General features: G+C 40.0%; 1 protein-coding gene across 1 annotated transcript in view; it reads right to left on the bottom strand.

The window, feature by feature from the left end:
* Positions 1–411: 411 nt before the first annotated feature.
* Positions 412–12,660, bottom strand: part of LOC126284452 (UDP-glucosyltransferase 2-like) — a 126,365-nt gene continuing 114,116 nt past the window's right edge. The window contains exons 4-6 of the mRNA XM_049983372.1: positions 9,323–9,545; positions 6,273–6,492; positions 412–862 (exon numbers count right to left, since the gene is read on the bottom strand). Of these exons, the coding sequence (XP_049839329.1) occupies positions 562–862; positions 6,273–6,492; positions 9,323–9,545 (744 nt within the window). The 3' untranslated portion in view covers positions 412–561. The remainder of the gene's footprint in view (positions 863–6,272; positions 6,493–9,322; positions 9,546–12,660) is intronic.

Here is a 12,660-nt window from a genome sequence, read left to right on the forward strand (position 1 = left end):
CTGTCACTTCAGCCAATACAGCATGCCTCTGCCACCGTCCATATAGGAGGATTAGTGGCTCAGCATGTCCATGCTGAACAAAGCCCACTTCCCCCAGGATTCAGCTCTGGCGTCCACAGCAACCAACAGACAGACAGGCCTGTGGGCGTGGCTAGGAAGGGTATGTTACAAGGGGCATGGGCACTCCATGTTGCAAGTGAATCGAGTTCAAGGAACAACAGGACTGACACACTATGCTCCCTTTGCTACACATCACATGGAGGTTTACCAGTTACGATGAAGTATTTTGGCCTTAATCAGAAGTTTTCTTTGAAAATTAATAATAATCATGTTTCATTATGTTGGTCTCTCTGTGTTATAATCAACCACAAGGGTTCCTTATTTAATTTGTAAAAAGAATGTACATATGTGTTTATATGAACAGTAAAAAATTTATTTCTCCTCTTTTACAGTATGATCCAGTAGCTTAAGTTAAACACTGTTAATAAGCAATTACTATGATTTCCTGAGATATTTTGTATAATCCATATAGCATTCCATATTCTCAACAGAAAGAAACATTCATTCATTTTTAGTGTTTTTCTTTTTCTTTGTTACTTTTTCACTTTTCCGGAAGAAGGTCCTTATTAATAATTTTACTGCTACAACCACTATTATCAAAACACTTAAGGCGCACAGCAGGATGAAGGCGATGACATCCAGCAGCAGGTACTGGTACCAAGCGAGGTCCAGTGCCGCCGACCTCAGGTGGTAGGCCCCCCTGTGACGTAGGACGTACTCCACCCAGTACACAGCCCTGTCCAGGGGCTTCTCTGGCCGGTCGTGGAACAGCTGTGAATACTTCCTCGCATTCTGAATATAGCTGTAACATTAGGAAACATCCAAATTAAGCAGCTGTGTATTAGAGTAGAGATTAATGGCATGGAGAAAAGTCTTGATTGCAGTGTTAAAATTTTTTACTGTTTCCCAATGACTCTTTTCACCTTTATATAGGCACCTTTGGACTGGTTGACATTTGGCAGCGATGAGTAAATGTGATGCCTCACATAAAATATCCCAGGAGGTAAATGCCCATTGTTTAAGTTTTAAAAACAATGTGCGGTGTCCGTATTACAGCATACGGTGCAGTCCAATGCAAACCAAATGTATCAGGCCAACAGTAAAGCTTTACCTCACAAACATGCCACAAGAGTTGTGCATATTCTGGTTGCACACATCACACACGACATGCACTACACCTAGAGCACATTCATGATGTACAGCTTTACTGTAGCCCTGATCCCATTCAGTATGCACTGCACTGCACCACATGCTGTAATAATGACACCACACAATGTTTTTAAAGCTTTGACAAGAGGCATTTACCTGCTGGGGTATTTTATGAGCAATATCATATTTATTCATTGCTGCCAAGTATCAGCCAGTCTGAAGATGCCTAAATGAATGTGAAACACGTCACTGGGAAATAATAAAAAAACTTTAACACTGCAACCAACACTGCTCGTTTCTTCATATCACACATACTGGATACTGTACCAACCCCGTTACGCACTGGGAAAAGTTTTAGAAACTAATGTAATTCATGAGTAGTATATTAGAGCAAATATGAAGACAGCAGAGGATGGTAGGTTCCGATGGGAGAGGCAGAGGGAAGACCATCATATTGTGGGAATCTCCTTGCTTATGTGAAGTTTATTAGATGGGTTGTAGCCTCCCAAGAGTAGATCCATGATTGAGCAGAAAGGGATTTTATGTAAAGCTGCAGATCTGCCCCTGGAAGGAACATGGAGATTGTGTGTGTGTGTGTGTGGGGGGGGGGGGGGGGGGGGGAGGTGGCCACCCTCAACCCACCAGCCAGATGATCAGGAAGTTCATTACGTGAAACTCCTTCATGGCCACAATTCCAAAGGAAATCAACTGAACAAGCAGCATCACCAAGAAGGTTGTGGATGGCAGAGAGCAAGGAGTCGCAGGAAAAACACTGAGCAATAGCCTGAAGGCTGCTCATTCACTCCATTCATAATGAAATCTGGGTGAGTGAGGACCATTTGATGCAGCAAAGGACCTGATAGATGCCCCTCAATTCCACAGTAAACACCCCCACATGGCAAGCAAGAGATGGTGTTCTGGGCCAACAGAAGACATGAAAGCATATCCCGTGTGATCGGTGGATTTAGAGCCATTAGTGTAAGGCAACCTGAAACTCCCATATGAGTGTTGAGAACAAACAACAGAGTACCACTGGAGTGATGAAGGCTTTTGAGTCACGGAAGACATCCGTCTGAATCAGAGCCCGAAGGGGTGCTTGGGAGAAAATTTGGGGGAGAGGGCAAGGAGGGTAGATGGAAGTCATCGTGAAGAGAAGCAAGCTGGAGCCCAACTGATAAACCCACCCAAGGGTGTCCAATGGGCAGGTGATGGCCCAAAGCCATGAAAAGAATAGAATAGGAAGGGTGAACAGGGGAGCAGCAGACAGTGTTGGCATAGGAAACAAAGAGTTGGGACCACCGAACTGAAAGGAGATAGATCCCAGTGTCAACCAGAAATCTATCGACAGGGAAAAGACCATTGGCTGAACTGATATCATGATGGTGAACAGGGTCCAAGAGGAGCAGTGTGGAAGGGACAGCTGACCTATAAACTTGACAACCACAGTTAAGGTGAGACAGATATAATACCCAGTTGAGGTGGAGAAGTGTGTTGTAACCTGTTGTGACCACGATCAGAACGGTCGCAGGGTGGCCAAGAAAGCGTGGTGGGACCAAACAGAGAGTGGCCCATGAACAAACAAACTAACAGAAACAACAGACACGAAACAATGACGGATGATGGAGAGAGATCTTACAACGACAACACACAAGAAGCAACAGAGTTAGAGAGACAACCAAAGGAATCCAAGACGTCCACTAGTAATTGAAACAAAGAATGATAAACACCCTGTCTGTTGTCGAGGTGATGCGTTGGGACTCGTGCAACGATTAGACACACTGGATGAACGAGAGGCAGGCGCTTAAATACTCTATCGGGGGTGCCACTATTGGCCGCTGCAATCACATTTCCATTGTGGCGTCTTCATGCGCGTGCCGCCACAGCTTATGGCGCGATGGTGCAGAGGCCTCTATGGGGGTCTTCAATGTCCATGACGTCTGGCGGGGATTCAAATTCTGCAGTGCGCGGTACCAGAAAGTGTAATATGAATGTTAGTTTGCCTGTTTTAATTGATGTTTTTAAAGGTCAAACTGTGTTTTGAGGTGGTCATTTTAATTTTACTTTTTTTTTTTACTGACAATCCTGTGGGTCAATGTTGCGGAAGCACTTCAAACTCTTACTACTAACTGCCCAAAGATGAAGATTTACCTCTAACAACATGCAGCAAAGAAAATACTATCAAATTGATCTATTTGTGTGAAATCATCTTTGAAACATACATTTCAAAAAAAAAAGTACAAACAATTATTCGTCATTGTTTCTCTTTTTAAGAACTCTGTAATCAATATCATAATTGCATTAAGGGTTTATATATACATACTTTATACTTTCTTTTATAGCTGTATGGTAGGGGATTCTAGGTGTCAGCTATAAATAGCGTGTTTCCAGTAGCTAGCCACAGCAAGGGCTTTCCAAGAAGATAAGCAACAACTCCTAGGTACAGGTGGGGAGGCAACAGCTCAGTTATCAGAAGTGTGGTCCCTTTGTCATCAGCCAGATGGGTGCATAACAGGCCCACTACTTGGATTGGCTATACGTGCTAGTGACTTAGTGGGGGGCAGAGGGGGGCCTATACCAGCGAAGGAAAAGAGGAAGGAATGGGGGAGAGGAATCCTTGCTGCTCATGGCAGTATATAAACAGCCGACTTACGATGCCCACACAGTCTCCATAGACTCGTTGAAAGAAGTATGTTATGAGACAGTGTGAATGAAGCACAATGTAATTATAAACACACTGATATGGTCTGTGAAAATTGTTCAACTACTCAAAAAATCATTCAAAGACCAATACAGTGATAAACAACATGAAAAAGTTTTGTTGTAGAGGTAGTGGGAAACACTGTAATCTTCCATCAGCATTTACCATTGGAAACCTTTCAAAATATTAGACCAATTAAAAGTGTCCCATTGTCTTAAAGGAATCAGTACGTTCCCAAACCAGAAAAAGATACTGCAAATCTAAAATCAAATGACTGAATCAGACAAAAAGCTGGAAAACCAGGTGCCAGGCTTGTTTCGTATGAAGTATCTTAAGGAAATATGTTTCATCCATCAAAGAAGCCATTTAGAAAACACTTATTTGACCTATTTTTCAGCACTGCACATTAGCCTGGAGACTTACCACATTGGCTTATATAAAAATACACAAACTGCTAAAAAGAGTGGCATGTTTGATCATGGGATCCTTCAATTGTCATGAGAGCATTAGGGACTCAAAGTCCAGTGGCAGATGCTACAAGAGGCGTTGTGCCTCACATAGAGGGTTAATGTTTAAATTTTGAGATGGTATATTACTTCCTTTTGTGTAAATGTTGTGATATGACCACAAGGATAAACCAGGAGAAGCCAGGTCTCATATGGAGCTTTACCGACAATCATTCTTCTCACACTAATTCTTGAATGGAACATGAAAAGAGGGTTGGGCATGGTAGAAGACAGAGTTACCATAAATACACTTTCGTCAGACACCATAATATTGCTTGTGGAGTATAGATGTACCAATTTTAACCACTAATGTGTCACTTTCAGACTATTTAATTGTAATAAATAGTGCCAAAAACTAAGCATATTTGACAGGTCTTCAAAATGCCTGTGGCTTGAAATGATGTATTTCTATAGTGGTACACTATCGCATACCACTAAATATGGAAATGATGCTTCAGAAAATTGTATTCCAACAAGGCATCAGCTTGGTTTGGCCTGTGACATAGAAAAGTGATCTTTTGTCACATGTTGCCACATGTTAAGAACATGCAACATGCCTAATGATGTTGTCCATGCTTGTATACATCTGTGATATGAAATTCTGTGTCACAAAGTGACAAATCTCATCATGATCCATATCCCAAGGCCATTTATTGGTTTTGTGTGGAGGTCAGTTTAAGAGCTGCAGTTTCATCCCAGTAGAAACATGCTAGTGATTCCACAAGTCACACAATCAAACAAAGTGTGGAGCTTGCGTGAATAAAGAAATTGAACTAATGCTCGAGAGATACAAAACTGGCTATTTATACTGACGAGCATTGATACCATCTGGCTTGTGGACAGTGTCATATAATCTGAACATTAACAGAGCACTGCCTCACCAACTTGTGTTTTGTTTCTTGATATTACATTCAGTAATAAAAGCATACAAAACTTATATATCCAACATTATCTGAAAACAAAATATTTTTTGTGTGTCAGAATAGTGCCATCTGTTGTTCACACCTGTCTGGAAGAGAATTGGAAGTTTACATTGCTCATTGTGCAAGACTCACAAGGCCATTTGGTAAACAATTGTCATAGCCACTTAAGTTACTGGATAACAGCACAGTCAAAATGATAAAAGAATATTACAAAAAATACATTTCTTTGCGTAAAACTTGCTCCACAGCTTAAAATATTTCAAAAAATCATTACCATAAGCTGATTTTCATTAATAGTGCATTATTGCATCTAGTTCTGGGAGGGGGGGGGGGGGGGGGGGTACCAGCTTGAAGCTGATGTAAAAATACATTTTAATGGCAACACTGAAGTAGGGTAAATTAACAAGTATAATGCCATGTACAAGTTAACAGCAGTCTTGCTCCAGAAAATTTACATCAAAGTCCTCTGCACTGCCGATATGTGCTCTCAACATCATGTCACCTAACTTGCTGATGTAGGTCATACAACTGTGACAGAACTGTTGTGTTACATGGTTTGGAGAACATGTGATAACAGTAAAGAAGGTTTTGATGAACTGTACATTTTCTTGACCAAGGCAACTTTTAACTTGGATAGGACACTGTATGTGTTGACGTATGCTACCAAAATTATTTTATTATGTCTTCACATCAACTTAAAAATGGAAGTTCTTAACGATATGGATTGTCAAAGCATTATTCACGAAAAGCAGCTTATGGTGGTAATATGAATCACTTGAAGTCACTGAATCAGCTAATCACATAATTCATTATGGACATGGTGAATACTAGCCTTTGAAAGTGCTATGTGAGTATCTAAGTTTCCTCAGTTGTTGTTAAATTTTTGAAACTGAATGAGTATACAATACTTAATAGAAAAGATCTATGCAGAGTTACCTAGGATTTGTGAGCAGCTCATTTACAGACCAACCAATGGACTCCTCAGTGATGTTGTTCAATGCTAGCATAATTGCGTAGCCAGCACTTTGTGCCCTCAGGAGGTTGGACTCCTGGTCACCAAATATCGGAAACCCGAGAAGTGGAACTCCGGAATAAAGTGCCTCCTGCATACTCATCACTCCCCCATGGGTGATGAAGAGCTTTAAATTCTTGTGAGCTGTGAAAGGAAAAAAAGAAAATAAGCACGAAGAACTTTGTACATTTGAGGCATCAAATATCTCCGTGCAGTGTCTATTCTGGTAATGCACTTCCAGTTGTAGTAAACACATTGAGTTAGCTGTGTGTGTGTGTGTGTGAGAGAGAGAGAGAGAGAGAGAGAGAGAGAGAGAGAGAGAGAGAGAGAGAGAGAGAGAGAGAGAGAGAGAGACACAAAAGATATCAGTGTTTCTGTTTCCATAGCGAATTTAAGTTGTGACACACATTATTCATCTGCCTGTCTAAACTGCTTATCTATTCTTGTGGTTTATTTGTGATACATAGATGTTTTCACATATCTGTACCATATCAAGCCACCCACATTCACAGAAAATGGCAGCCATCAGACACACAATATACAGCAGGAGTGCCCAACCCATGTGGTGTTGATTTCTGGCCCACAGAGCTGTTGTTTCATATGAACAAAAAATGTAACTTATTTCATGTAAAACCCCAAAAGAGAATTCCATGAAGCATCATTGGTATCACCTCTTATATCAGTAGGAATATATCAGTTAATTGACTCAACTATCATTAGTTTTCTTCTCAATTTTTGTTTGAAAAAAATTCAAAAAGTTTGGTTTATTTTGAGATGCCTACATGTCTTCTTGAAGATACATAGCCCATCTTTGCAAAATGCACCCAGCTAACAGCAAGAACACACATGAATTGCATAGCAGAATACGTCCGTTGCGCTGCATAAGTGAGTCAAACGTCAGACACAGCGAATATATTTACTGCAAACATGCAATGCTACCAGCTGTGAACTTACATACCTCTGCTTGCATACACAGTGAACATTCTATCACAGCCGAACTTCTATCTGAGGTAAGGAGAGCCAGATTTTATTTTTTTTCAATTAATCTCTGATGCTCACTTTAATTTTAGTAGGGTTGCCTTTATTTTATGCATTCAGTTAATGATGATTAGTTATGTCAACTGATGTTGGTACTAGTTTTTGTCTGAGTACTAATTTTTAAATTTATTAGTATAAAATAAATAAATCAATACTTAACTGTAATAAAATATTTCACTGGTGACATTTAAGTGTTCCGCATTAAAAAGATAGGAAAAAAACATCGCAGTGCAGCTTCATCCCCACCACACTTAGGATGCCTTCACCTTTTTCATCAGCTGATGGACTACAATGATACCCTGATCAGAGAGGTTCGTTTGGATTTCTGCCTTGGTCATACCATGAAGCAGCCTTGTGTAAACAGCACCACAGAAAGAACTCGGCATTCGATGGGTCCTGACATGGGCAGGATAGTTGTGGAGGAGCAAAGCTGCGAGCTAATTGGCTTGAGAACCAGAAGCAGTCTCCAAAAGCAAAGTGCTATTCCATGAATCAGAGCAGGATTTCACAGAGCCAGCAAATGCATCAGCACACTTCTGAATAATAAACAGATTTACCACAGCAAAGGACTGACTGTCTTCAGTATGTGAAACCACAAGGAACTTTGATGCAGCTGGGAGGGTCTTTGAATCATTAGCCTCATTCCATTTATGTTTGGTAGATTTTTATTGTGAAGATGATGATTAGCTCACAGTGAGAAAATCCCCTACGATTGTCAGCATCTGTGGTGGTGCGCTCCTTCCAACAGGAGGGGGGGAGGGGCTGTCTTAGATGGGGGACACAAACTTCAGCTTATTATTCACATTTCAGGTGACACCACCTGAACACCTGACAGAGGGACCAATCAGCAGTTTGGGAAGATATCAGCTCAGGCAATCACCCTTCCCTGGGCCTGGCCTGTACCAGGGGATAAGTGCAAAACCTACCTGTCAACTGACAGGTGGAAATTGCACATTACCCAGTAATCTGTTACATGTCAGACAGGGGGGCTGGCCTCCAGGAGCACACAGGGAGGAAGAAGAAAAAGAGAAACCTCAAATGCCAAAGAGGAGAAAGGAGAGGAGAAAAGGAATGAAGAAAGAAAAGAGGAATGCAAGACAATGGATACTGTCCTGATATCGGCTAGTGAATATGCAGAACACATTTCCAAAACCATCCCAGACATGTTCCAAAGGGAGGGAAAAAGAATAGCAAGATGATAGACATGCAGCAGGAAGGGAAAAGATGGTGCAAATGCTGGGTCCCTGTGGCAGCCAAGCATGAACCTGCCACAGAGCAAAGAGCCCCCTCCACACAGAAGGGGGTTAAATAGGCAGCTATAAAACTCTGACAATATATCCATGAAAATGAAATGTATTGTAGATATATGTGATCTCAAATGTCAGCTAAAGATGTTTCTCCTTAACAACTCCTTCCATACCACAGAGGAATTCTTGAATAGAAGTAATTAGTAATTTTTACAGAAAACATCTGTAAAGGACAGCATATTGCCACACGTTTTCATTATATATATTTGTTGACCTATTTCACATCATAACATCATAATCTTTATCATGAATTTGACCTCGAACTACTAAGGGTGTAACTAAATAAGTAACTAATTGATTGTGACCACTATATGAGTTGTGTTTCATTCTCTTCCAGCCCAGAAAAGGTCAAGGAAAATGTGGGTCCAGAACTGTATGTAATGGAAGCAGAAGATCTCCAAATGAATAATGACCATGCACAATGAGAAGGGATATTATGGAAAATGGCATAAACAGATCAGAACAAAAGATGTGATGAATATACGGGAGTATAGCACTTGAATGAGCAGGCCTGCTCTTGGTGATGAACTGAAGTCTTATTAAATTGTGAACAAAATTTGGGCTGATCCATTATGGAAACTAATGAACATACAGACTGAAATTTACAATTAAATGGTATTCAAACTTACCAAGTATGTCACTTTGTGGAAACCATTTTCCAATCCTCACATTAGCTGGCTGGTTTGGCAATGAGTCCTTCTCATACTTCCAGAGAACCTTCTGCTTCAGCTTAGAGAATACACTGAGAAACGCACTCTGCATGCCTTTTGGAAGGTTGGCACTTTTGATGCCACTGCCCATGCTAAAGAATACCACACCATTTGTCGCACCATCCATGAATGTTTGCAGATCCTACAAAAAATGTTTTATTAATTGATAAATATATAAACCTAGCCTATGACTGTTGATTACAACTAAAACAGTCTTAGGAAGTACCATAGAGGATGTAGTAACAAAGCTCAGTCAAGTACTAAATCATTTGAAAGGTTGATGATGTTTATTTTCAAATAAAGGGTAGCCTGTGTAACAACTGTGGTGGATCGAACTTGGCACTTCTATTGAAGGTTTATGTTGCAAAGTTCACAACTGCAAGAAAGCAATATAAGCCCACTCATGTTGGCAAGTATTTACACGCCACCAATAATCATTACCTGGCATGCACAATGGGAATTTCCAAAACATTATTCTGCAGAGCCAAGCAAATTCACTTCTGACAGTTTTACCAAAAATGTATACAATAATCAATATGCAGGGAAAAGCATAATTAACAATGTAAGGTTACTACTATACTGCTGAACAGCTATCTCTGTTCATGGTTCACCCTCTCAGTTGCAGGCTGTCTATTTAACATTTTCAGGTGCAACAGAAATTTGATTTTCAATATTTTGCTTTATTACCAGCTGAATTTAAAAATGTAAATTGCTGCCATAACTTACTTGTAAGGTTTAATACAATAAGACAAGTACTACAGTCAAAAACTGTGTGTGTCTTGAGGCACCACAGTTGATGAAATGCAAATACCTGGACTTTATTCTTCCAGTATTTTGAAATTAGAGCACTTAGTAGCTTGCAGCAAACTAATAGTATGTGTAATGAATGAGTTTCTCATTGTGACAGTATGATGCAGCAGAGAATATGTCATGAACAACTGAACCTTTATAAGCCTGAAGGACATGTTTTTTTCTCTGTCTAAATGTGACAGTCGACAAGACCTGGGTGCACAATCCTGAACCAGTGAGTAATGGACAGTTCTTAGAGTGACTGCACCCATAGCCTGTGGCCCAGAATAAAATCCATCACACACATCAGTTTATAAAACACTACTGACAATATTTCTCCATGTGAAGGGCACTTTCAGCAAGAAAGTTCAAATTGTGATTAGCACTCATGACAGCAACCTATGGTACACACTACCAAACTGCAGGGATAATTTTCAACTGGGGATCTCCTGCTATACCACACTACAGTCCTCATTAGATGCGGACATGAGGGGTACCATTCCCTCAACCAGGCTGCTGGTTTTACAAGATGCAGTCCTATGAGGAGGAGGAAGGGGTGTAATGCCCTTGCCTTCCTCCCATTTTCAACCAATTACCAAACCAGTTATATGTGAATATAAATGTGGAGGTAGCAAGGAAAAAATACAGGAGACACAAGGGTAACATGCATGGAAACTGGACTGCAGTGAAAAGAGTTGATGGGCATGAAAGGGGAGCAGTAGTTGAGAACAGGTTGTATCCCACACCTGACGTAATTAAACCTGTAAATTGGGTAAGCAGTACAAGAAAGCAAAGCGAAATTTTAAAAGAAAACTAAAGCTAATAGAGAAGAAATGAAAACTGAGGTTTGCACATGACACTGTAATTCTACCTTTGACATCAAAGGACGGAAAAATCAGTTGTACATCATATGGGCTGAGCCACACGAAATAGTGGATTTTCAATTGGCCTCACTGCTAAGATGTAGATGTGTGTTCACCAACTACCATATCTAATTGGAGCCACATAGTATGCCATTCATTTCAGTATGGTTCATTGCCCAGTGAAGGTGCCTATTGCTGCAGTGGGGGAATTCTGTCATGTGAAGAGCTGTCCAACGTGCAATGCCCTCTGGTAGAGACTGCCATTTCCATGTTCCAGGCAGAAGAACGATATCCAACTGGATAAACCATGCCTTGAGACAAATTCTGTAATGTACGTAAAGGTATCTGAAATGATGTCTCTAATGACAGAAAATATCTGACAAGCTCATGCAGTTCTGCAACAAATCCCACACTCATCTGACCATCGCCATTCCACAACAACAAAAAATTCCTCAGACATATTTATTGTGGAATAGGATCTAAAGTTTCATCCTTATAAGCTGCAAGTAGATCAGTATTACAGCTGTGACAAAGTGAGTAGGCATAATTTCTGCACAACTCTAGTGGACAGAATTGACCTAAATGATTCATTTCTGACAAATCATGTGATATTAAAAACTTGAATAGCCAGTATTGATGTTCCACATCAACATTTATTTAAAGCTATCTACTTTCTAGGTCATTGTCAGATAACTTAGTACTAACCAGATAGTCCACACATCATCAGTGAGAGTTCACAGCTGTCTAAAAATCTTTTTTTCAGTGGTATGTGACATTTTATGACTATATATCAATATGAAAATACAAGCAGGACATAATTCACAAAGAAGCTCTGTACAAATAAATTTTATATTGCTTTATATTCAAGGTTAAAAGTACATGAATGTATAAGCAAAAACATTGTGTAATTGGGTAACAGTGCAGACTATTGTATTATATGGACTACCTGGTGATTGGGGTAAATAGACTAGGGAAAAAATTAAAAGAATGAGAAATGGGGAAGAGGGGAGGGACAGAGGGGAGAAAGCACTAGTGTGGAATGATGTGGGTGTGGTACAGTTGTAACAAGCATATTACCTAATGGCGACAAAAATATTAGATACCCGCTGCTACTTCAGTAAGGGTGAACAATGAAACTGTGTTTGGTCATTAAGGACCAGGTACGATTCTTTGGTTGGTATTTATTAATAGCTAGAATTTGATTACTGTCAGTTTGCTGCCTTCAGTTAATGTATGAGGGTGACTTCACATTTAATACTTTTATCACATGAATTTCTTTCATTTAGAGTGTTCAGCAAAGGCAGACTCATTCGTCTTCAATCACGAACTCCTTTCTTGCTCAGCCCATCTAGTAAATTAGAGACTCTTTTCCCCCCCTCTGCCCCCTTTACCCTTTTCAGCCTGTTAATCACATTCACCAGTTTGCTCACATAACATAGTGTTCTGTGCCATCACTCACTTATACTGTGTTGTTTCTTGCTTAAACATTCACGTACTTTTAACCTTTAAGTATAAAGTAATTTAAAATTTATTTGTTCTGAAATGTGCAGAAACTGTTTCAAGAATTTAGGTATCTTAACTTTTTCATCACTGTATATATACAAA

Source organism: Schistocerca gregaria, chromosome 8 (assembly GCF_023897955.1).
Source record: "Schistocerca gregaria isolate iqSchGreg1 chromosome 8, iqSchGreg1.2, whole genome shotgun sequence".
Taxonomy (NCBI): Eukaryota; Metazoa; Arthropoda; class Insecta; order Orthoptera; family Acrididae; genus Schistocerca; species Schistocerca gregaria.